The sequence below is a fragment of the Plectropomus leopardus genome, chromosome 16 (genome assembly GCF_008729295.1).
Source record: "Plectropomus leopardus isolate mb chromosome 16, YSFRI_Pleo_2.0, whole genome shotgun sequence".
NCBI lineage: Eukaryota > Metazoa > Chordata > Actinopteri > Perciformes > Serranidae > Plectropomus > Plectropomus leopardus.
The window spans coordinates 22,544,010-22,570,121 of NC_056478.1; the positions used below are offsets into that span (position 1 = coordinate 22,544,010).

The 26,112-nt window shown below is 39.8% G+C and overlaps 1 protein-coding gene across 4 annotated transcripts in view; it reads left to right on the plus strand.

Moving 5' to 3' along the window:
- ncoa1 (nuclear receptor coactivator 1) overlaps positions 1–26,112 on the plus strand; it is a 60,080-nt gene that overhangs the window by 26,934 nt on the left and 7,034 nt on the right. For all 4 annotated transcript variants that reach the window (XM_042504031.1, XM_042504034.1, XM_042504033.1 and 1 more), the window contains exons 3-17: positions 5,716–5,821; positions 8,791–8,957; positions 9,483–9,589; positions 9,682–9,859; positions 13,117–13,296; positions 15,782–15,874; positions 16,268–16,408; positions 17,935–18,082; positions 18,171–19,149; positions 20,153–20,380; positions 22,318–22,666; positions 23,212–23,394; positions 23,867–23,981; positions 24,117–24,285; positions 25,226–25,546. In XM_042504031.1, coding sequence (XP_042359965.1) covers positions 5,733–5,821; positions 8,791–8,957; positions 9,483–9,589; positions 9,682–9,859; positions 13,117–13,296; positions 15,782–15,874; positions 16,268–16,408; positions 17,935–18,082; positions 18,171–19,149; positions 20,153–20,380; positions 22,318–22,666; positions 23,212–23,394; positions 23,867–23,981; positions 24,117–24,285; positions 25,226–25,546 — 3,447 coding nt within the window. In that variant the 5' untranslated portion in view covers positions 5,716–5,732. The remainder of the gene's footprint in view (positions 1–5,715; positions 5,822–8,790; positions 8,958–9,482; positions 9,590–9,681; positions 9,860–13,116; positions 13,297–15,781; positions 15,875–16,267; positions 16,409–17,934; positions 18,083–18,170; positions 19,150–20,152; positions 20,381–22,317; positions 22,667–23,211; positions 23,395–23,866; positions 23,982–24,116; positions 24,286–25,225; positions 25,547–26,112) is intronic.

The window sequence follows — 26,112 nt, forward strand, 5'->3', positions numbered from 1 at the left end:
GTGTATTATTAACCACTTAAAGTTGTAGCACCCGTTTCAAAAGCATTTGTGTCTTTCCACTGCATATACTGCCTGACTGTATGTGATGGCCTTCTTTATGTCTATGAAATGCTTCTTCGTTTCTTTTTTGATAAACGTCTTACAGTCTGAGTGTAGAAAGGTGGAGAGGGAGACAAAAGGAGGACAAAAAAATGTAAATGACTGAAGAGCCATGATGCTATAGTAATATGCTGTAGGGTATTATATTAACAGGACGCCTGTTGACTGTTATGACCATTTGACAGTGTTTTATCTATTCTGATTGATTTCAAGACTTCAGCTGTGCAATTTTAAAGGGTTCATCAACTTCATCCCATCACGCATGTTTTTTATTGCTGTTGACGTTCTCTAGCACCACATTGTTAGGATGTGGAAGCAAAGCTGGGTACAGTTTAATGACTTAATCGTAAACACTTACCAGGTGGGAAGAACTGAAACATAATCGCAACATTTTGGAAACAGGAAATATGGCGATGGCTGTTGATGGCCTGTTGTGCACGGATGACGGGCTTATCGACAGCACACACTTCATTGCTTGCAGGGAAACTGATTGTTAGGCATGTTTTCACAGCATGAGCACAAAGCTAGAGCATGTGTTTGCATTTATGAATAAGTAAAAGGGTCAGAGTGCAACAGCTGGTGTTTCCTGGTGCACTACCATATATCTTGGGCTCTCTTCCATCAGCAAACTTCACCTGTGTTGACTTACTGCCAGAAATACACAGGTATAATTTGGATTGTCAACATCATAAATGGACAGCATTGTGACGCCTCTCTCCTCTGTTTACGACTGTCACTTAACATTAGAGCCAAAAAGATTAGTCAGTGGCGGAAAATTAATTGTTTATTTTTTTAACAAAGGCAAAATGGATCTGTTTCAGTTTATATTTCCTGTTTTCTGTGGGATCTCATAACAAACTGAATATCTTGCAGTTGTTGACTGTTTATCAGACACAACACGACATTTCAGTCTGTCAACTCTGGCTTGAGGATATGTTTTTATTGTTTTCTTATATGTGATAAACCGATCAATGAATCCATTAAACAAGATAGAAAGATGCTTATATCCAGCAAAGTAATGCCTCAAAAGAAATACTTTGATATCAGAAACTCTCAAATTGAATTGACAAAGGATAAGGAGCACTATTCAGAGGTTGACTGAAGTCTTCCTACATTGTGGAACTATTGTGTTAGTCAAATCACATAAATCGGCAAAACAGTTAAAATGTTAAAATGTTAAAATTATAACCTCATTTTCATGGTTTAGGCTGCAGTTGACAAGGCTGCGTTCAGACTGCAGGCTCTTCAGATTTGTTTCCCAAATCAGATCTTTAAAATAGATCATCTGTACTGTTACTTACAAGTGATCATTTCTAAATGTTTTGTCACCGACCTCTGCGTTGGCTGCTGTGGTAACGACGGCTTCAGTATCCCTTTGTCACAGAGATCATGCTATATGGCTGATAAACTCTCTTCTTTATGCCACCTTTGCTTTTTTATACACCAAACAACAGGGGTGTCATTCTGCTTCAGTGTGTGATTTTACGCAGTATGCCGGTATCTCGAAAGCAAAAGAGGCGTGACGGGAGGACATATAACATAATAGCATCGGCCTCTAGTGTGACATACAACATGCACATTGGCAGTGCTTTCTTATTGATAGCAATGGCACAACATGGCAATAACAATCATTTACTGTCCCTGCTATATGGCAGATGATTTTGTCCTCTGCTAGGAGGGTAAGGAGCTCCCGGGTCTCATCGTTTTTTCAAATTTGCGGACAAGTTCCCGCCTTGGTCAGACAGTGTAAAAGGGGCCAGTTACTACATAGCTACGCCAAGCCTGACTTGGCTTTCCAATGCGGAAGGCTTAGAAATGGAGGTCCATCATTTTCGCCTTTCAAAAATCGAACAGTCAAGTCACTCTGCAGAACTCCTCTGTTGTACCTGACAAGCTCGTCATCTTTGCACAGACCTTCGTTTCCCATGTTGTCCTCCATAGCACTGCCACGATTTGACAGTCTCTTCATATGTCATATTGAGAGTGCAAAAAAACACTTAAAAATCTGATTCCAGTGGCCAGAGCTTCCTAACTGAGACGCATCACTGAAATTCAGATTGCATTTCAAACAAACTTAAAATATGCTTTAAATATGCAAAATTCACTTTTATTTTTATTTTTTTAAAAAAAATTTCAATCCAGCCTTTCTAAATTTCAATCTGTATGTGTCAAAAAAACTGATTTGGACTGGCAGTCTGAACAAGGATTAGAACAAGTCTGTGGGTGCATACAGGACTGAACCTTAACACACACACACACACACACACACAGTAACCCCGATCCTGGTTTTGAAATATGTGATGCATGTTGTTTCCTTCAAATCTTCTTTTAATACATATTTTTTTCTCAGTTAATGATTTGAATTGACTGCAGTTACACCCTCAGCTGTTATTTAAGCATATATGCTACCCAGTCTCTAAGAAACTAGGCCAATTTGTATTTCCATTCATGTGGAGCAGGGTTCTCGTTTCTCTCGGCGGCGGACAGATCCCTTTGTTAAGTGCTGCGTGTGAGCAACATAAGGAGGGCCGAGGAGGAGAGAGGGGTTATTTGAGGTGAAATGTAAACAGGGCCAGTCAGGAAGGATTAGCGTCCTGTGAGCAGCGTGTCCCTGCAGCAGCACCCAACGCTCTGACAAAGGCTGCTTGTTTTATAGCGGCAGTTTACCCGTGGATTTGAAACGTTTTGTGTGTATGATTGATATTTAGATTCCACAGCATGGATGCCGTTTTACAAATGAACAGACTTTAATTAAAGACATTGAGTCCTTCTTGATTTGTGCAGCTCCTACAAACAAATCAAAGGCTTTCAGACTCAGTATGTCCCTCACAATTGGAACTCTGATTTTTTTTGATTTTTTTTATCAACAGCATGTTAGTGATAAAATAATAGCACTTTCAGTCTCCCTTCATTTCGCTAAACATGACAGAAATCCTTTGCAGCTTTTTACTGCTTTGTTTGTGTATCTGGATTTATAGGAAGGCCTTAAATTCAATTTCTGAAACCATTTAAATGGTTTTAACTTTAATATTTAGCCTAATGGATCATGCAGGAGCCCTGTTGTGTGCTTCATCAAATGTTGCAGCGTTTCCTGTTGCCATGGTTATCCTCCTGATGCAGCGAGAGAGATGCAGCTTGTAGACTAAAGAACAGGCACAAGTCCATTAAGGGAGACTGAAGAGGAATGTCAGAAACATAAAAGAAAAGATATAATGGAGGCTTTTCAATATACAGTGAACCCTCGTTTATCGCGGGAGTTGCGTTCCAAAAATAACCCACGATAAGTGAAATCCGTGAAGTAGTCAGCTTTATTTTTTACTATTATTTTACAATGCAATACTGTACTGTAGAATGAAACCAAAAATCAAAACCTGTTTTCAGGCCCAAAATTTGTTTAAGAAATAAAAATGTTAATATTATAATAACGTTTTCTTACAAATAACTATGATAGTTTAAAGAACGGTATTGTAAAACAATAATTTGAATACAGTACAGTATAGTAATGAATACAAGGTTGGAAACATTGTCACTCACGCGTATTTCACAGTCCCTCCAGCTGTGCCTCTCCGTCCTTACTCCGCTGCGCTGTAGCGTCTGTTTCAACTGCAGGCTGCGCAGGAGTCTTTCTCCGAGAGAAGAACATCTTTATAAATGCACTGTAAAAAAAATCCGCGAAGCCGCGAAAGGTGAACCGCGTTATAGCGAGGGTTCACTGTAATGCAAATTTGCAAATTCACTACTAAATTACCAAAAACTAGAGTGTTGAAAAATGGCTATAGAGTTGAATCAGCAGCAGCAGTAGGGTTTGATGCAAAGCTTTAAAGACTGCACTGGAATGTAGTAACATTAACATTAACATTATGTAAAAGTTTAATGTGCAAATGTTGTCTGCCTTAACAAAACAATACAAGTTACCTTGCCTTGTAATTTAGTAATGTAAGTAAAAACAAATGCTGTGAATACTATCACATCAAATTATTTTAACAGGGCAGCAAATGTTTGAACAGACACAATAAAGATAAAAAAAAAAAGAGTATAGTAAACAAAAGGATTACAAAGGCCCTGGCACATTTAAGTGCAACATTATGCTAAAATAGAGCTTAAAAGTATTATTTATCTATGTTTTAGTGGTAGAAACCTGAGTTAAAAGTGCAAACGCGGTCAACCAGTCATTGTGTTATGCACTACTAACAATGGCCGCAAAAGACAATTTGACTGATTGATGTTTGGTGCAGCCCCGCGCCAAGTGGACACACTGAAATGAGCTTGTATTTTCATATTCCCGGTGCAGGCGCTTGGATGGTACTTTTTCGAGGTGATGAAAAAGATTTGTGGTGTTTCCGATCTTGGTCGACATATTTTGCAGATGGTCATAATCTGCACTGTTGATATCCAGATTACTTCCATATAATTAAAGTTGGGTTATGCTGTTTTGTTAACTGTTTTTTCAGCTTTGGAATAGTGTTGTCATGATACTGGAATTTCTTCTTTTGATGCAATACCTTGGAAAATATAGGTGTTCAATGTCATTTCCAATGCCACGAGAAAAAAAGGACATTGAGGGGCATAAAATGTATGTTTTTTTTAAATAATAGAAAAATATAACAAGGCCATAACATGACAAAGCAACCACTCTTCTTGGTTTAGTAGACAATGACTGTAATAAATAGTTGGTTCAGTGCTGGCTCCATGTATTGATATTGCAGAAAACAATTATTAAATCCATTTAAAATATTGAGAATTTATATCTGCCAGTAAATCCGCACTTTTGACAACACTACTTTGGAGGTTCACTTCACTGTCGCTTTATTGCCATTGCTGGTTCCACTAATTTTTTCTCCTCACCTCAAGGGCTTTCATCACGAAATAACAAATCTGCTTCTGAATACCTATCAGATAAATTTGACTTCCTTTGCAGTATTATTTTATTTTTAGAGTCTTAAGGAATGAACTTGAAGTATTTTTGCCGACAAAAAAATATGTAGAAGGTAAAAAATTGTCAATTAGCATTGCTATAGTGAATGTTATGTTTGCATTTGGTATGCTTCTCATAAACAATCATTTAATTTTTTTTCTTTGGAAAGTCTTACCTTAACACACATCAGTTCAAACATTACTCCTTTTTCTTTTTACTTTTTTTATATGGTTGCTTGTTTGTTGTTACCTTTGTTTTTGTGAAAGTGGGGCCTGAATGTAAATATTTGTGTCCCATAAAATCACAGTCCTTGTTTGACCCTTTACAACTCTAAGAACTAAAGACAAGAACTGGTATCTTTTGCTTTTCCAAAACCACAAACTGAAGTTTATATGAGCTGTAATTTCTGTGAACCTCACCACAGGCATTATGCCATATAATGAAATGCAATCATAATTACTGTATGGCAGTTACAGCTGTTACTTAAGGGATGATTGCAAACCAAACCCTGCTGTACAATTTCCTCGAAGGTATCCAAAGAAAAAGTATTACTTGTTAACAGCAGTGACCTTTCCAGTTGCCACTTTACACGTGTTCTTAGGTTTTGTGGAAAACTGCAGTATTACTTGTTATAAATAAAAAACAAAAAGTTGCAAAAATTCTGACCTGTCCTTGCTTTACCATGTTCTCCTCCTCTACAGGTCAGTTAAAGCTGAAAATGAGTGCAGTAGGGGAAAACCCCCTGGACCCTGCCACGCCAGAGTCACGCAAGAGGAAGGGCTCACCATGCGATACATCAGGGCAAAGGTAAAGCCAAGTGTTTTTGTTGTGTAAATGACAGTGTATTGCAAACATTACATTACTGGGGAAAAAAAGATCCTGCAGAAATTAGAGTTCAAAGAAATACTTGACCTGCAAAAAACAATTCATTTATCAGTTACGTGCCATGTGTTGCGTTGAACATTCTTCCTAAATCGGGGTAAATGGGGGTTTGCATTTAACAACAGCAAAACTACATCAAAACATCCATCTACACAATTTCAGTCAGTATTTCTCAAACTTATGCGTTTTCACTAAAACATGATTAAACACACCTCTGCCTGCGAGTAGCATGCCCTGAGCATGCTCCCACTCCCGTTTGAGCAGAGCTCAAACACATGCACATGCACATGCTCAGGTAGATTAGTGTGCATGCATGAAAGTCTTTGTACTGATGTATTTCCGATCATAATGTTTATGCAAAAGTGTATGTCCCCTGGAAGGACGAAACATACGACTGGACTTGGACTATCCTGCAGGAGTTGCATGACACACTTTATACGTTTATTGGATTCTCCATTCACCATGGAGGCATGCGAGAAATGCATACCTTTCTCCACAAAATCATGCTAATAGGCAGTAAGTAATGTATATACAAATGGTCATTTTGAGGCTGAAGTATTCCTTTAACATATGATTTGAAGGGACATAACTTGAAATTGGAGGCACATATGAAACAGCAAGGAGCTCCAGCTCACCTACTTACTTTAATGTAACATGGTAATTTTGTGAGTCAGGGCTTTATAACCATATCGTGTTGTTCCTTGTAACATAAAGAAAAAAAGTAATTATGTAAGGTTCACAGACAAAGAACAAAACAATATATATATATATATATATATAATTACTTACTAGATCTTAGCCAAAATGAAGGAATAGTCATTTAAACACATTAATCTGAGTTTTGTAATATCAAAACAACTACAGTTTGCTCAGCTGATATTTCTCTCTTAAGACGTGCGTCGGTCAACAGAAATGTAATTGCCCCACTATTTAGATAACAGAATAAAAAATCAAGTGATTTCTTAAGGGGCAATACCAAACTTTGTCTGATTTCACCTTCTCACATGCTTGCATTGATTTACTCTTTTTTTTTTTAATTATATCAAGTCAATCTTAATAATTCTGAGGTTTGGACTGTTGGCTTGACAAAACAAACATCATAAAGGTGTCATTTTAGGGCTCTTGGTAATTGTGATGGCATTTCTCACTGCGTTCTGAATGTTAACAAACCTAATACTTGTGTACTTTTACTTAAGGAACACTTTTAAATGCAGGAAGGAAAAATAAGAAAAAGAAAATCTATAAACGGTATCCCTGGGTTTTAACTATGATTCATGGTTAAAGTTAGATGCATCTTTAGGTCCAGGTCAGGTTAAAGGTAGGTCATGAAGTGGTGAAGGAATGAATGTACTCTGTGTACTGTGCATGAGTCTATAAGGCCTGATAGCTGATGTAAGCTGATGTAACAGCCCAGCTAGCATTTCTACAGCAACTACACGCAGCCACTGACCTGCGCATTCACACAGCAGCGTCCTCCCCCTCCTCACCCCTCCCTCCCTCGGTCACCACGCCTGTGTGTTCTGGCTGGCCAATGCACTGACCTACTTTTGCTGTTGTCGTCTCTCTCACACACACACACACACACACTCACACTTACACTTACTCACATATACACACATTCCTTTTTTTCATGTTTACCACATACCTTACTGTAACTCGTCGGTTTGAAAGTATATTATTGAAACTGGAGAATAAGTTCAAGCACAAGGCTGAGCAAAGACTCTGAAGGGGCTTGAGTTCAAGGCAGATTTAAGTTGCTTTTCAGTATTTTTTGTCAATGACTGGCAACTTTGTTGTTTACATATTACGAGAACAAATTACAGGCAGCTGGGTGAAAAACCACTGCACTTATACAGCACAATGTGATGTTACTTACACATTTCCCGGCTCTGACACTGATAATTTAAACCACCTGTTGTTTGAAAAAGAAGCAAGTTCCAGTTGTTCACTTTTATGAAGCCATCTCTTGTGATCATAAGTTTATGTGTTTAATCTTTTGGCAGATTTTAGTTGACATTTAAAAGCTCCACGTTAAGACAACAACAGAAGCATAATGAAGTCAAATAAAGATCAGGACTGCTGCTAATTATTTTCTCAGTTAATTTGTGATTAATTTGATCTATAGAAGGGTGGGAATCAGTCCGATCCAATATCAGTATCAGGTTCTGATACTTACATAATTTACTCATTGGATATCATTGAAATTGGACTACCATTTTCATTTTCCAACAGATTGCAAAACTCACCAGTATTTGAATGGGAGCTGCATATCCTGGACTTTTCCTTCAGTTCTTTAGTTTGAGCGCTGCAATCCACACTTTGCACTAGTTGGCTTCTTAAGGGAAGCAGTGGACCTTTATTTCTGACATCATGTTTGCACCTTTTTGAAGGGAACAACCTACCATTGAGCAGGGAGGTCCTAAAACTAATTTCACCATTTCCCACAGTGTGTTCTTCAGTCCAGGAGGACTAGTGTTCAGCGTTTCATATGCTGTTTTCATGCAGAGATGGCAGGGGAGTTATTTCCCAGCAATCCAAAGATACCTTGAAATGGTCTATACCTGTTTGTATATAAAGCCTTTTTAACCTGCACTTAAAATAAATTGCTGTGAAATACATTGAAATTGAATGCAACATTTCAAATGCAATGCAAACTTAATGTAAAAAAAAATCTCTGGTATTTGTATCAAGTGTTTCCACTGTATGCATTTCGCAGCATTGCTATTTTGCTGCAATATTAAAATATCCTCATATGCAATTAACTCGCTATCTCTACAGAATCAGCCAGAATCAGGAACCGGCAAGAATTATAAATTATTTGTAATTTCTTTTCCAACTATGGAACAAACGCAAGCGATTTTATATCTGAAACCTTAATGTGTGTTTCTCTGCAGTGTGGAGAAGCGGAGACGGGAGCTGGAGTGCCGCTACATCGAGGAGCTGGCTGAGCTGCTGTCATCAAACATGGGCGACATTGCCAGTCTCAGTGTCAAGCCCGACAAGTGCCACATCCTCAAGAGCACTGTGGACCAAATCCAGCAGATGAAACGGCGTGAGCAGGGTGAGGGAGCACACACACACACACACACACACACACACACACACACACAAACTAACTGGATTTGTTTGTGAGAGGTTTAACCAAATACTCTGCTGTGAAAAGGTTATGAGTAAAAAGAGTAGTGGTTTCTTTCTGAAATCTAAACAAAGTTTTTTATTACTCTAACTAAAAAATGTTTTTATTTTATGACAAATGAAAACTTTATCTGCTCTTTTTACCTCTATCAGGGACAAATATTTGATTTAAAAAAACTCTTATTTCGTTCATGGTGGTGGTTTAAAAGTAGATTTCCATTCATCATATTTATAAATCCCAAATATCTAATAATCAAACCTCAGCAAATCTTGGGTGGAATGTGAGGTTTACTTAATGATGGCTTTTGGCTCCAGGTCTTAAAAGTTTCAAGACTTGCAGGTTCATGTACAGGCATGTGAAACATGAAATTTGTTTTTGGAATAAAGTTTAATTTTAGTGGAAGTTTTTATGTGTATTCAGATTTTTGATGTGTTTGTTTCCTCCTGACAGAGAAAGCAGCTCTTCAGTCTCCCGATGATGAGGTGCAGAAGAGCGACATCTCCTCCAGTAGCCAGGGGCTGGTGGAGAAAGAGGCGCTGGGGCCCATGCTGCTAGAGGTGAACGACACAATCACACAGTTTCTCCCCATCACCACTGTCGGTATTTTACTCAGCACAGTCTCATTTTCTCTTCTTCTATCCTCATTCAGGCCCTTGATGGGTTTTTCTTTGTTGTCAACCGGGAGGGCCGCATCGTCTTCGTTTCTGAAAACGTGACGAGTTACCTTGGATACGCCCAGGGTGAGCTGATGACCTCAAGTGTCTACAGCATCCTCCATGTGGGAGACCACAATGAGTTTGTTCGCAATCTGCTGCCCAAAAGCTTGGGTAAGTGAGCTGGGACTCTGGGTGTGCATGTAACTGCTGCCTAACACTTTATATCTGAGATTTAAGATGCAAGTAGTTTTTATTTTTTAAAAGATATTCAGTAATTGCATTTTCAGCATCCTCAACTTTGACAGTTTTCATGCCAATAAACCCCATTAAGGAGATGGGTTTTGGCTGCAAAATCAGAGTAAGTCCTTAATGCAGACAATTAACTTGGTTTATTGTAGGAAAATACTGAAGCTAAAGCACATTTGAAGAGCCATGAAGAAAGCCACAGTGACAAACTATGGAAACTTGAATTAACACAGTTTTAAGTGCTCTTCACAAAGCTGCAAAATGTGCTAAGAGCAGGAAGAAACTGTAAAGTCAGAGTAGAGAGTGTGTGTGGGTGAGTTTGACAAGCAATGGAAGAGTGAAACAGTGACTTTCTTTCCCGTGATATTGTTATTTCAGTTTTTAGCTACAACCTTGAAAAGAGAGTATGATGAAAATGGAGGGGGCCAAAGGTGGTCGTTTAAGGACAAAAGATAACAGAGTGCAGAAGGCGACAAGGTTGAACAGTTGTATTTTGTAGTTTGATCTTGTAATCCCTTTTAATTCTGTGCCAGTCACAACAGCGCTCTTTTCTTCTTGGAAACAGAGACCCACTCTCTCAGAGAAACTAAATAGAAATTACATTGTAGCTACCTGAGAGAAAAACCCCTAGAAAAACATTATTCCTATATCATATTTTATGATTTTAGGATGCCCAAAAAGAAAAACAAGGTGATGCAACAATAGTGCAAAATAAGGGAAGTATATAATCACAATATGGTGTTTAGCAAGTTTTTCTGCATTCATTTTGAGCCAGGTGTTACTACTCACTCAACAAGATTGGCATCTTCCAGCAACCTTGAAAAAACATTAAACGAGACAAGAGGAGCTTTAACAGGAACTGTGTGTAGCTGTGCTCTATGGCACAAAAAGTTTGTTTTACAATGTAAGGCCTGGGTCAGACAGAACTGGTTTTAGCAGCCCGGGGCAGCTGTTTGTAATGGTTTTTCAATGACAGTAGCGGGTTTTGCTTGCTGCTTTTGCGTTGCTGAGCACCTCACGTTTTTCTACTCTATGTGCCTCACGTTTTTGCAGGACTGCTCAAAACGCTTCATGTTGAAAAAGGTTTTAAGTACGGAAAAGCACCCAATGTAATTGCTGTTATTTTCCCACTGTTCAATCAGATGAATTGCCTGATGGGCCTTTTGTAATGATGATGTCAACACAGCATTTGCCACATAATAATGGTGTATGTGTAGTGTCTACTTTCTTTCATTTTAAATACATGTCCCTTTTCATCATTCTGTGTCCCCACTCGAAATTTAGAGGTTTTTGCAAGTCCGTGAACTCTGCACAGGCACAGCTCTCCTTAAGTTCTTTTTTTCCTCAGCAGCAGTTTGTGATCGGTGGGGTAGACAATTGATCTGTCGATCCGTCCACAGCAGATCAGATCAGATTGATAGATGACAGGTACAGCTGCTGTGAGTGAATTCAAACTTTTAGACCTAGCACAATGAACGGCTAAGTTTCACTTTCAGTGTATCTGAACGTTCTGCTGCTCCATGTGTGCCCAGCATACGCTCTGTGGTCCGAGAGTGTGGTACAATAAATAACAATTTATATATTCAACAATACTCCTAATGAACGATCCAGCTCCAGATATAGAAAATCTATTAGCGGTGGCAGATTCTGTAATCATGGCTGGCCGCCACAAATAAATCTGTGTGGGAAACCCTCCAGCAAGTAGTAGCGTACATGACTTGTGTGAAGCATAAGTTAGCCTGTTCTCAATGTTGTCTGAGGCATGCTGCAAGACATATTTGAAAGAATTGTTGCCTCAGTTTCTTTCTTAAGTCTTACCAACCATAATTAGGCTCAGTGATTGACAGCACATTGTCTAACTGTCCCCGACTCATCCTAAAATAAACCTTGAACTGACCAGGCGAGGCTTCTGAACCATCTGTTGCTACTCCTTGTGATTTCTACTGTTTTTGAAGGTCTCATGTTCCCACACAGACCTGTGACCTGTTCAAGAACCTCAATCAGATTTGAGAAAGTGCCCTCTACCTGTTCAGTTTTATGCAGATTTTAATATGCAGATCTTTGAGTTTTCTCCACAGTTAAATAGTGGTTAAGTTATGGACTGGTGATTCTGTGGTTACCTACACAGATCAGAACATTTTAAGAAGTTAAATGTTAAGTCACAACAAGCTGCAAACGCGCTTTGTCTGATCCTGGTCTATTGCTGAATATTAGGTGTCTTTGCCTTGTTTTCTATTATTCAATATTTTTTATATTTGTAATTGGTTTTTTTTACTATTAAATTCTTTTTATCCTGTACCTCATAGCTGCGGTAACACTGCAAATCTCCCCACTGTGGGACTAATAAAGGATTATCTTATCTTATCTTATTTAGATGCAGGTCAAAAATGGTGACAGCATTACATTTTGTAATTTATTGTCTGTCACAAATTACATTTACAATTTTGAGTCCTATCGGGCTTTTGCAAGACCCTGCATGGATTACATTGTTGTATTCAGAATTTGCAAAAAGGGAAATTTTCTCCCATTGCAGATTTTTGTAACGGCCCCCAGGACTGCAGGACTGTTGTTGTATCCTATTGTCAACAGATTAAGGGCAAAAAAGAAACTTTTAAAACAAGTTTATTCTTCTAAAAAAAAGAAAGGACCATCTAAAATCAATGTTACAGAAGTAAGAAAAGAAGCACCAATATTTACAAGGATTGTGGTTTGAATAATGAATTTGTCCAGTATGTTGTGTATCACCTGTCATTTGTGTTGACTGTGTTCTTGTCTCCTTGCAATAGTTTTGTCAAAGTGTCACATTAATTATTTTATTTGATGTTTTAAAATATTCATACTCTATTTTCAACATTTTTTTTTAAAACCTGCATTCATGTTTACTTCCTCTGCTGGCACACTGCTGCATTTGGAGGCACGTTACTGCCACTAAGTCAGTGGAATAGTGTGAAACCATTGGCAGGAGTGTGTATTGCATCACCCACATGCTTTTGCACACACTTAAAAATAAAAACAGAGCACATATAGCTCTACTAGTGGTGAAAAAATCCAAAGGGCACCTTTAACATTTTATCAAGGCATGCACTGTATTTATTTTGTTGTATCAACAACACTTAAATGTTCTTGTCAATACTCAATACTAAACGTCAATACTAAACTTAATGTTTGTCTATTCTGTCCAGTGAACGGCATGCCGTGGCCACAGGAACCTGGCCGAAGGAACAGCCACACCTTTAACTGTCGCATGCTGAAGAGGCCACCAGACGAGCTGGATTCAGAAAATCCGGAGGCTCGGCAACAATATGAGATCATGCAGTGTTTCACCGTGTCCCAACCACGGACCATGCAGGAGGAGGGAGAGGGTACGTGCAAACACACACACACACACACACACACACACAGAGTTGTTCAGTCTACACTCAGGCAATAGATTGCGCAGTTTATAAAGTCAGTATCAATAAAGAGGAATTAAGTAAGGAAAGCTAATGTGTTGTTGTTTCTGTAAAAGCCCTTCTTACTATTATTCTGAAAATCTAGAATAAATACTATAGATTGTTATGACTTTGTTTATGTAAACAGTAAATGTGGTCAGGAATTGATCCAGTGTAAGAAGTAGTTGATAGATACTTGTCCTGCAGGTGTTAATGATAATTTTTTTCCTTTATACTCAAATCTAAATTTTCCATGTTTTGAAATGATAAACAGCACGTTACAGCACGTTAATTAAAACAAGGTTCCAGTGTCCCACTATCACAGCTTCCACTACAGTTTGACACTGACTAGATTCTTGCAAGACGTTTTCATAATTTTTATGAAATTGTTGGTGCAATGGCTGAGATGAAACAGTGTGATTTAGTTCCTGCACTGCAGATTTATTGTGCTGTTGTGCTCTGCCTGCTTTTAGTCATTTTGATAAGAACCAGCCCTGGAGGATTTTACATTTCTGCTCACACTATCCTACTTCTTTCTGGTTTTTTTTTTTTGTTTTTTCTGTAGTTTGCATCAGAGTTATGATTGACAGCTCACTACTATTTATATAGTGAAATAGGCAGCAGTAGTTTGAGTGACCGGTGTTACATAGTATTATCGGAAAACAGCAATTACATTACTTGTTCACTGGCCCCTTGTTGTTTTCCTATTTTTAAAATCAATTTTTAGCCATTGGACGGTGCTACAAATATAAAGCAAAAGTGTCCACTCGGTACAGCAGCAGCGTTGTCAGATTTCACAAATTACTTGACGAGTTGAGCAACAAGATAATGGAAGAGGATTTGGTGTCAAAGTGAATAGAAAAAGCAACTGTTTGCCAATATTTTGGATTCAAACCTAATAGAGAACCTGAAAATGTTAATAAGGAAAAAGGACTTGATTACATCGCAAAGACATCGGAAGTGTGCAGCTTGCCGCTCATCATTTAACAGCTTACTTTAGCTGCTCCTCCTTCTTGTTCAGTCGCTCCCTGCAATATTTTAGATCTATCTGCTGTAAACAAATGCTGAAAATGACTGTTGTCTTGCTTTGTAGACACATTTTTTATGAACGACAATAGTACTGCTTATCCCATTGACAAACACATTGCATTTCCTCTTACTGCTTCCTAATAAAAGCCATCTCATGCTTTCCCATTTAAATGTTTCTAATGGCTGCAGCATAAATAATGTTTGGTTTAAATTAGCAGAAACTTAATACAGCACTCTACAGATGTTAAGTGTTGTCGACTTCTTTCATGTTAAATGTCCAGTGTCATTGGTAACACCAACACCGTTGTTGCCATGAGTTCATCAACTGGTGAAAAAATTTCCTCTGTGTGTCATCCAGACATCAAACTAAAATGATAATAACTTTTCTGAGTTTCTACAAGATGTCATACATATTTATAACCTGTGTATCTGAGAGGGATTTTAAAAACATACAAATCTATCTTTCCATGACAGTTTTGCCGTTCATTGAGACAACAGCTACAGATTGGTACTCGTTTTTATTGTTCTTTTGTCACTGTTACCTTTTCATGCCTCCGCGATGGCAATAGCCGTAGCTGAAGGCATTATGTTTTCAAGTTTTCTGTCCGTTCATCTGTCTGTGTTTACGCATGTACATCCTGTTCTCGTGAACATGATGTCTCAAGGATGCCATGAGGAATTGTTCAAATTTGGCACAAACATCCACTTGGTCAGAGGTCAAAGTCAAAGTGATCTTGTCTGTCTGATTCTTGTAAACGCAATATCTCAGCTTGTGGGGATTTTTAAATATTTATATTTATATTAGAATTTGGTGTTCAAAGGTCAATGTGAGCTTGCATCAGTCTCAATTTTCGTGAACGCAATATCTGAAGATGGCCCTGGGAGGCTTCCCTCAAATTTAGCACAAAAATCTACTTGGACTCAAGAATGAACTGGTTAGAACCGTGGTGTCAAAGGTAAAATGTCAAGGCGACGATGACCTTATAAAACTTGTTTTTGGCCATATACAATGCCATATACATTGTATATCTAAGAGGTCAGAGGTCACCTTCACTGTAACATCATGATGTTCTGCAAAAACACTTTTCTGGCTGTTAGTCAGCATCATAACTCAGAAACAGAAGCAAAGATATTTGAGCAGATACTGGTGACACTAATCTCGGATGTCCACCTTGAAACTGCGCTGATAGTACAGTTCTTCTGTGCTGCTGGAGTAAAGATGCGTGCGAAGCTTCGATGTTTTCACAGACATGGATATAAACTGTAAGTGCATCTTGAGTGGCATGCAGAAGCATACAACCGTGTGGCGTTAATGTTGCTTCTCTTTGGCTGACAGTACGAGACACAAACACACAAACATCACCGCTTGTGTCCTTTTTTTCTTTAGACCTGCAGAGCTGCTTGATCTGTATTGCGTGTAGGATACCTCGCACCCAGCCTTTCAGCACTGAGTCTTTCATCACGAAGCAGGACCCCACAGGTAACACACATACGACTGAAATATCATAGTAAAGAGTCCCAAAAGTGATTGAATTGCTTAAAAATGATGTAATTTTGAAAGCTGTACTCCACCTCAGTAGAGCAGGGGATACATCACTCAAAAGCATCATATGGTATCCATATGAATACTTTAGTCATACTTGAAATGCTATGTCTTTTTTGCTATGTATGTATTTATGTCAGGGTGGACTGATAACTCTTGGAAAAAAAAAGAGCAAGCAAAAAAATAATTTAAAAGCATTTTGGGAAATGTTCCAACTGTAAAAAATGTTTTTAAAGAGGGTCACAGTGCAAACCCAGAACGTGTGGAGGCTACTACCGATGTTGAAATCTATGCAGACTGATTTTGTGTGTATGTGGTGCTCTCCTCCAGGGAAGATCATCTCCATAGAAACTAGTGCTTTGCGAGCAACAGGCCGGCCTGGCTGGGAGGACCTGGTCAGGAAGTGCATCTACGCCTTCTTTCAGCCACAGGGCAAGGAGCCCTCCCACGCCAAGAAGCTGCTGCATGAGGGTGAGTAGCCACTATTTGTTAATAATCTTCACTTGCAGAAATCATTGATACGCTCTCTGCAGACTTTGTCAATAGTACCAGAGGTCCAGCACTACTCGTATGTCATTATAATAGATCATATTGAATACTAAATTTCAGTTACTTGTCATGCACGCAGGTGTTGAAGAAGTAAGTAGTTCTGTTGTGTGCAGATGCAGAAGCCAGGGACAGCTTGTGAAGACAAGCAGTGAAAAAAAATAGACAAAATAGTGAAAAATTCTCACCACAATTTCCCAGCAGCCTTTTTAAATTGCTTTTTTTATGATAGAAACAACAAACCAAAACACAAAGATATACTTAATTTTTCTTAAAGAATACAGCAGCAGCAAATTAACGCACCTCTGAAACTGTCAGAAACCATCAAATTGAAATTAATCATAAAAGTAGTTGCTGATGGTTGACGAACAGATTAATTGACTAATAGTGTAACTTCTACTTGAGTCTGTCTTTCAAAAGTAAACTGAAATAGTCATATCCCAACTGCTAATACCTGGACTGTACCATCAAAACTTTCAGTTCACCTTGAAATTGCTTCCTTAAAGTCTAAAAGTCAGCAGCATAACTGCAACTGATGTCAAAATCCTGTGTTCTAAGGTTGCAGTTTTTACATGTTGACATTATGTTCAATGTAGTTTCACTGTCACTGTTATCACTGTTTTTATGTGGCATTTTCTTTTGCTGGGATAAAGCCATTTTAATACCAGAGCTCGCCTCCCGTTGTACAGATGTCCCATCCAAACAAGATCCCTCCAGATGTATTTAGTCATGATGATGTATACAGGGTTGGGAATTCACTTTATTGTCCCCCTGCTAGTGTGGCTGGCTGATTCAAACTACTACAAATCTATCAGCAACTCTGTAGTTAACCCTTGTTTTTTTGGCTGGTAGTGAAGCAGATCTAGCAGCCACTTGTTTATTTTACCGGCATTTGGCTAATTCCCAGCCTTAGATATATAATAAAACATAGATACCAGATGCCAAAGTTGTGCCTATCCATTTCAATGGAGTTGCTCGCTTGGTGGATACGCCAAAAAAAGGTTTCTAGCTTCTAAGTGTACTCTCTCGGTATGTGGTCGCTGAATATGCGCAGTCGTTTTTCTCCCACTTGCTCTGTCCGTGAGTTCCCGCTCAGTTCAAAGACTTAACATTGTGATGACATCACAGATTTTTAAATCACTTTTCTTGGCTCCAAGAAGGTTTTACAAATCTAAAACCTCCATGGATCAAAAATTCAGAATAAAAAGAGTCATATTCAAGGTTGTTTGCACTTAGAGCAAGGTAGGGTACATTAAAAGAGCAAGGACCTCGGTATATATGATTACAGTTTTTTGGCTTTTCTGTTCAGTTTTTTAGATGTTTTAGCGAATTGAAGTATTAGGCAAAGTTATTTATAAATGCAACATCTTGATGCAGAAATATCATTTAGGCCTTTGGGGGAGTCCGAGCTCCTTAACAAATAAGAGATGGGTGTGTGTTATCTCCAACAGTGATGACCCATGGCACCGCTATCAGCCCATTGTACCATTTCACATTAAGTGATGGCACCCCGCTCAGCGCTCAGACCCGCTGCAAGTTCTGCTGCCCCCCCAACCCTGACGTACAGCCCTTCATTATGGGCATTCACACTATTGACAGGTACGGTCCTTTTCTGGAGCTGATTTTTGTCGCACTTTCTGCTCAGCCACACGTGGTTAAATCATGTATTTCCCTCCTTTGTCTCCAGGGAACATAACACTGCTAGCTCTCAGGAAAACACTAACCCCAGCCTTCCACCGACCCTCGGCAGCCTTGCCCAAACTCCCTCCCGCTCCCCTTCTCTTCCTCCCGGCAGCAACTGGACCCAAGGCTCAGGCCTCGCTGCCTCGGGCCTTCACCCCAACAACACCAACACCTCCCCCCACGGACATAATCCAGCCACACCCACAGGCTACCTGACGCCCAATCGGACCTGCCCCCAGCAGGTCAACAGCCCCTCTCCATTGAGCAGCCCACTCACAGCCACCCCTACCTCTTTTATGTCACCCAGGATGCCACGGGCCAGTCCTGGGTTAGGGGGAAGCCCTCGGGTACCGGGGAACCCCTTCTCTCCTTCCACGCCAGGCCTCCACTCCCCAGCGGGGGAGTTAAGTAGTGGAGGCAGCCTCACCAGGCAGCAGTCTGGTGGTGATGGTAGTAGCAGTGCCAGCAGTGGGTCAACCGGGACCTTCTCCTTGTCCTCTCCTGTCCTTCAGAGGCAAGCCAGTACGCCCACAGGCTCCTCTACTCGACCTCCATCTGCAAAAGACGGAGGAGAAGGAGGGGGTGAGGACTCCGGTAAAGCCCCCCTTCCTTCTGCCTCCCAGCTGGGTAACCCCAGACTCAATCAGCTCCTGGATAGCAATGGGACAGGAGTTGAATCTAACAACAACAGAACCCATTGCACCTCATCACCTCATCCTCCGAACCCTCCTGCCCCTCAGTGCCCTGCCTCACACAGTACTCTAACAGAACGACACAAGATCCTGCACCGGCTGCTCCAGGACACCAGTCCCAACGATGCCTCCACCACCACAGACGAAGGACTAAACAAAACTGAGGTCGAGATCAAGAAGGAGCCGCCTGCCAGTCCAGCTCTGACCACACCACCTCCCAAATCCGGCTCCAGCTCCAGAGAGCCACAGGACCACCAGCTACTCCGCTTTCTCCTGGACACAGACGAAAAGGTGAGTGCACACTACATCCTGTTAGCATAACACAAATGCAAAAAAAGTAGGGCTGTACATGACTGCCAGTCAAATCGGGTTTGGCTGTTCTATACGAACATTCAGTGCTTCGTCCTTTTTTCCATACAAAGTTTTAAAGTTTGGAGAAGCTCTGTGGGATGTTCAGTGTGACAGCATTCATGTCACATAGTAAACATGCTAACTGTGCTAACAATGGATCGCAAATGTGCAGCAACTTCTGATGCATTAGACATCAACTAAAGCAAAAAGGCTGTATCCTCTTAACTTGCTGTGAGCTGTAAATTCACCACTTCCTCCCATTTGAGTGCGGCCTCTCTCCTTCCCTCAGTGCCGCCGCCTGCATGTATGCAACTGCATGTATGCAACTACTCTATGCAACTGCATAGAGTAGCATGAAAGTCAAGAGCGCTCACTCTGCAGCAAAATCTGGGGACCAAAACATCCCCAAAAATACACTGCACAGAAAAAAAAAAAACTGCTAAACTTAGAGCAGTCTCAGTTGACTAAGGGTCCCTGACTGATGATTCAAATTTCTGACCTTCCACAGGCAGCCCTAATAAAAAGTTACTTTTTGTAACTTTTTATGCATTTGTATCGCTTTAGTACTTATTGGGCCTCATTCATCAGCCGCTCTTTAAAAGAAATTTCTTCCTAAAACCCACTTATGCAGTTTTTAGAAGCATTCTGACATTAAACTATTTTCTTATTTTGGATTTGCAGGTTGTTGTTGTTTTCTTCATTTTTACAATTGAAAAACCCACAAATCTACCAGTGTTTATTTTAATTTCTTTAAAAATGATGAAAATCTGTTCATGACAGAGTACGAAAATAATTTTGAATGTGAGTAAAGAATCTATTATTGATTCATTAAAATAACTAATTCATCTGCATTGGTATTTGTCCTGTAAAATCCATATTATTTATCCTCTTGAGCCATGATGCCTGGACAGACACTAACAGAAAGCGCAATTTGTTTTTGAAGGACTTGGGGGACCTGCCACCTCCATCTGCTCTCAGCCTGCAGACGGTTAGGGTAAAAGTGGAGAAGAGAGCCAGTGTGGAGGGAGTGGCCTGTGCGGGGTCTGCTGGTGCTGCAGGAGTTGCATCCAAACCTGCAGGAGTTTGCAGTAGCTCTGCGTGCATCAGCCCAAAATCGAGCCCCGTCGGAGAGAACCGCCGAGACAGCCGCAGAGACAGCCGAGATTCCACGGTACAGTTGTTAATGCTTGGGTGCATGTATCATATATCTCAAAGAAATCCAAAGATTTGGCCTCCTAACAATTATTACGGTCGAGTGTTCTTGTGTTTGGAGTAGAGAAAAGTGTGGTAAACAAGAACTGCACTGACTTATGGCATATTCATTAGTATTTTTTGTAAACTGCGGTAGAGAAATCACATTACATTACTTTACAGAAGTGTCAGAATATGTTTGAGGTCATTTTCACCATTATCAACATTATCTTTAAACTGCATAATGTGCCTCTCAGTACTTATCTTGGTCATAATTCTTTAAAAGACGTACATTTAAAGGTCCATCACACTCCTGATAAATCCACACATAAGTCCTTCTTTCAGTCAGTACTGACAGGGGCATATTATAGGACAATGGGCCCCTGGGCACTGATATGCAAAGGGCCCTACCACCCCTCATTGGAGCAAAACACACAGACTTTGTAATTGTTCTGTGTCTCTTTGTAGTTGTTAGGCGTTTTCTTTAAGTTTTCTGTCTCTTTGTTTACATTTTGTGTCTCCTCGTAGTTATGTGTTTTTGTAGTCATTCTGTGTGTCTTTTGGTTGTTTTGTGTGGCTTTTTACTCATTTTCTGTCTCTTGTGGATGTTTTGTTTCTCTTTGTAGTCGTTATGTATCATTTTCAGTTTTCTTTCTCTTTGAGATCATGTGGGTCTTGTGGTTGTTTTGTGTGGTTTTGTAGTCATTTTGTTTCTGCTTGTGTTTTTTTTTGTCTCTTTCTAGTCGTCATGCATTTTTTTTAGTCGTTTTGGTCTCTTTGAGGTCATTCTGTGTCTCTTGATTGGTTTTTTGTTTTTTTATGTGTGTGGCTTTGTTGTCATTTTTCTTCCTCTTGTGGTTGTCTTGTGTCTTTTTATAGTCGTATTGTGACCCCTCGTGTTTTTTTGTGTGTGTATCTTTGTGTATCTTTTTGTGTTTTTTGTGTCTCTTTCTAGACATTGTGCATCTTTTTGTTGTTTTTTCTTGTCATTTTGTGTCTCCTTGTGGTTGTTTTGTGTCGCTCTCTGATCGTTTTGTATCTTTTTGTGTCTCTTTTAGGTCATTTTATGTCTCATTATGGTTGTATCTGTCTTTTGTTAGTTGTATTAGTTTCTTTAAATTAGTCTTGTGTCTCGTTGAAGTTATTCTATTGTCTTTTGCATCTGTTTTTAGTCATTTTGAGTCTTTTCCTGGTTGGTATATGTATATTTGTCATTTTACATTTTGCAAGTGAAGGCCCAGGGGTGCCTTCTGACACTTTTGCCCCCTTGGCCAGTGCCAGGTAGGCCCGTTCAGTAATCCATCCATGGCTACAGACTGTGTGTAGTAGACATCTGCTGGACTCTCCTGTTAGCATTGTGTCAACCACCTTCAACCTGAGCACACAGTTAATCAGCCAAAATAACTGAAAACACCTGTGAGGTTTGCAGGGTTTTTAAGTGATCTTTATCAGCCCTCAGTCTTTTAAAAAACTGAAGTGTTTTAGATGTCTTTATCGGTATTTGCATCAACTGTCATGACCCCCAATTCATAACTGTAATGACCTAATGCTTTAAATGTGCATCCTCCTTGTGAGAATACCTCATAATTAACCACTGGAATTTTTCCCTATTGAGCTTTGCTCCCGCGTTGGCAGTTGCCTGACAGCAATTGTAAATCATGTTGAATGTTTATTTTCTTGGACTTTGTCTCCACTGTAGGCTCAGCTACCAGCTGCAGCCTTTGAAGCTCACTGGCCTTTGACCTTTTTCTCTCTCCTCATCTCTCTGTCACTGATTGTCTGTCACCCCTTTTTTCGTGACACCCATTATTTTTTAATTCTTCACTCTTTCACACCACTACACCATTCTTTCTTCCATCCCATCTTTTTCCTCCCTTTTCATTTGTTTCTGCTCCACTCACCATTTCCTCTCCTCAGATGTCTGGTGGCCCTGTTGAAATGGACCCTCTCACCCAGCTGCTGCCTGGCCTGAGAGGCCCAAGTGGGGCCAAGCAGGGCAGTGAGGATTCAGCAACCCCTGGAGGAGGCCCCCAGCTCCACTCTCCAGCCCCTCAGCCCTCAGCTCAACTCCAGTCCCCTTTGCCTCAGCTCCAGTCCCCACTGTCCCAGCCGCAGTCCCTTTCCCAGCTGCAGTCACCGTCACCCCAGCTACACTCCCCTTCCCCACAGCTCAAACTGCAGTCACCCACTCAGCTCCAGCCTGGCGAGGCCAGCACTCCCCGCAACGTAAATGTCAAGAGAGAGCCTCCCGGCACTCCTAACAGAGGTACAGTTTCACCTTAGCATTCTACCTACATACAGCCTATGGAAACTGTTGTTCTGAAATGCAGTTTTCATATTTAATCCAAACTACTAAGTGTTTTTGTTTAATTCACTGTCTATATGAGACCATTTTCATTTTAAAAATTACAAAATCCTGTTTTTCTTAGAAGTTTTAAATATTTTTTATAGGTTATCAAAATGTTCTTCTCAATATTATTATCATCATCATTATTGTTATAGTTGTTGTTGGTACTATTATACTTGTTGTTTATGAGTTGGAGTAGTAGTATCCTTTACAGTAGTATAATCCAGAGCTCTGTCATTTTACTCATTCATTTTTTTTACCTTTACATTGTTAGTCTTTGTGCCCCCTAGTGGCTATTGGGAAGCATTACCATTTTAACAGACCACACACTCAACCAAAATAGTTTAATCGTGCTGAAAGTCATATGACTATATGCTGTACATATAATATCTGAGTATAAGTATTATTCACCAAGAGTTTGTGTATTGTTGTTTGTTTGTTTGTTTGCTTTTTCTCATTTCCAGGACTCAGCGATGGTGGCCCGCCCTCTGGCTGCAGCCTCCAGAGTCAGTCATCCTTTGATTTTTGCAGCCCCCCGACTCCAAGCCAGACACAGAACCAGGGACAGGGAGACCCCTTCCAGACCCCCAAAGACAGCAGTCCCTTTCCAGAGGCAGAAATTATCAACCCATTCAGTTCAAGCACTGGTATGCACTAACAGTCGTAGTTAGTCATAGAAAATGTCTAGAAAATGACCACTGTGGGAATCCTGTCTGTAGGAACTCGACACTAAACCTTCTGTTGCAGTGAAGCATTGTTAAGCTGACCTCTAAAGGTTGAAAGTTTCAAAACACCTACATAAATGACCACGCTCAGTATCACCTGTGGGTGTGGTCAGACTATATTCTGTTACATATATGACTGCACAGGTGGTGTAGCTTTGCACCATACTGTAGAAGAGAGCAGCTTGATTCTGTATCGCTGAAACCGATGAAACTTTGGCATCAAAGGCAGGATTATAAGCTGATATTAAATTACTGTTTAAATACAGTCAAATACTGTACAAGAATTTGATTCTAATTCTGGAATCTGACTTTTTTTGTAGTTCAGATTCTGTGTTAAGAGATTTCTTTTCCTAGTATGGTAATTGTAATAAGACTGTGTTAAAACCTGTGTCAGGCCTGTCCAAGATGGATGTGGGAGACTCCCAGTTCCAGCCTCTCGCTCTGTCTGATACCTTGGCCTTCGATGGTCTTGGAACCCCTTTGCAAGCTCCTTTGGCATCACCACAAGAGTAAGTATCACTGTACTCTCAATAGCTAATCTACCATCAGTTGTGGGAGAAAAATGCTAAACAAAAAAGTTATTCAAGCCACTGACACTCCTGTGTAGTGCAGATGATTAAGTGCAGTGTTCTATGTGTGAGCAGACAGTGTGTGCCCTGTACGCTGGATGAAGTGCTGGGCCCACCGACCACACCTGAGGGCCGAAATGATGAGAAAGCTCTACTAGAGCAGCTCGTCTCCTTCCTGAGTGGGACTGATGAGAGTGAACTGGCTGAGCTGGATAAGGCATTGGGTATTGACAAACTTGTGCAGGTAAGTGTGTGATCAAATATTGTGATATTTAGAGAGCTGGGCAGTGGATGTGCACAGTTCTACACAGTGTAGTGGGCATATGTGCAGTTCAGAAAGACTGCTGATTTAGTTTTAAGATCATTAAGGATGCACAATATTACTTCAGCTGCACTGTTCTAACCACGTACTTCCAACTTTATTCTAGCATTGTAATTTAGCCTGTTGAGAATGTACAGTACATATCAACTGCTGTCAAGGGATATGCTTCATTTTGTGCAATGTAACAAATAGCAGGGCTCCCGTGGATCCTTCAAAAGACTTAAAAGGCATTAAATTAATAGATTTAAACAAAATAAGACCTCAGTTAGTTTTAAAATGCCATAAATCAATCTTTCAAAAGTCTTAAAAAATGATTAGACATGGAAAGTACGATTTTTAGGAATTGTTTTTCTGGTGTGTAAAATCTGCAAAAATATATATATATATATATAAATAAGTACACTCAGAATGCCTCCTGCATTAAATTTAAGAAAAAGTCATGTTACAATAGAAATATATTTGGGCAAACTTTTCCCTAATCTTAAGTAATTGATGCTACTATGTGTTGTTTTTTCTTTAATTTTGACAACTGTAAATTTGGTCTTTGGTCTTTTAAAAAAAAAAAAAACACTTTAAAATTAGGTAGGGGAAAAGTGGATATATTGGTATCGATTATCGGCCAAATGAGTTGTTTTTATATCAGCTTATTGGATATCGGCAAAAAATCCAATATCGTGCTTCCCTATTTTTTTTGTCAGTTTTCTTCTGTTGTGTTGTGGGGACTCAAATTTTTTGTCTATTTCCTATACACATAACACAGGTTTTGTTAAGATGAGTTATTTTGCTTAACAAACGTATTTAAGATGAAGAGTTAAACACAAGTAACACATCATTAATATCTTTTTTTTCTACCTTTCCCCAGGGTGGCTGTTTTGATCCTTTGCCCCAAAACTTTCCAACCCAGCAACCTACTGCCACTCCAGGTTCTGTTGACTCTAAGCTCCCCACCTACACTTCCCAATTTACACCAGCTCCACAGGCCCAGTTTCCTCCAGAGTTGGCCACGGTGGTGGGGCCACAGGGCCTTGGGTTTGGAGCCCCCCGGGTTGCTTTCCCCGGTGGGACAACGGGCATCGGGCTGAGGCCAGGCATGACACGACCACAGGGGATCAACACTCAGCTCAGGCTGCCACCAAATCAACTGCGCCTGCAGCTGCAGCAGAGGCTGCAGGGCCCACAGCAGGTGAGGACACAGAGGTGGAGGTTTGTAGGGCTGCTGGATTATGGCAAAAAAAAATTATCATATTTTTATTGATATTAAAATCACAGTTGTTTTGCAATTCTTATATATATATATATATGTGTTGTGTGTGTGTGTGTGTATGTGTATGTATATATATATACATACATATATAATTATTTATTTATTTTATTTTATTTTAAATATCTTAATTATAACCCTGCATTTTACAACTTTAAATTACATTCAACAGAAGTATCATCATCCAAACATTTGAATAGCGTGAGAGCTTTTCAGATTCATTCACACAATTAAAGGGCTGCAATAAACAAGCAAAGGAAAGGAACACCTTTGAGTTATTTTCACGCTTTCTGTGCTCACACACTTTGCTCATTGCTGCTGACTGTGATCGACAAATGCCGGACGTGTAATGAATAGCACAAAGTATCTACTTTTAGCTTTTTGTGTTAGTCTGAGTCCTATTTGATCATCATGAATCTTCTGATTTAATTTCCTAAATATTGATTGAAATGCTTTTAAAAGAACTCCCCACTTCCCTGTCCTCCATT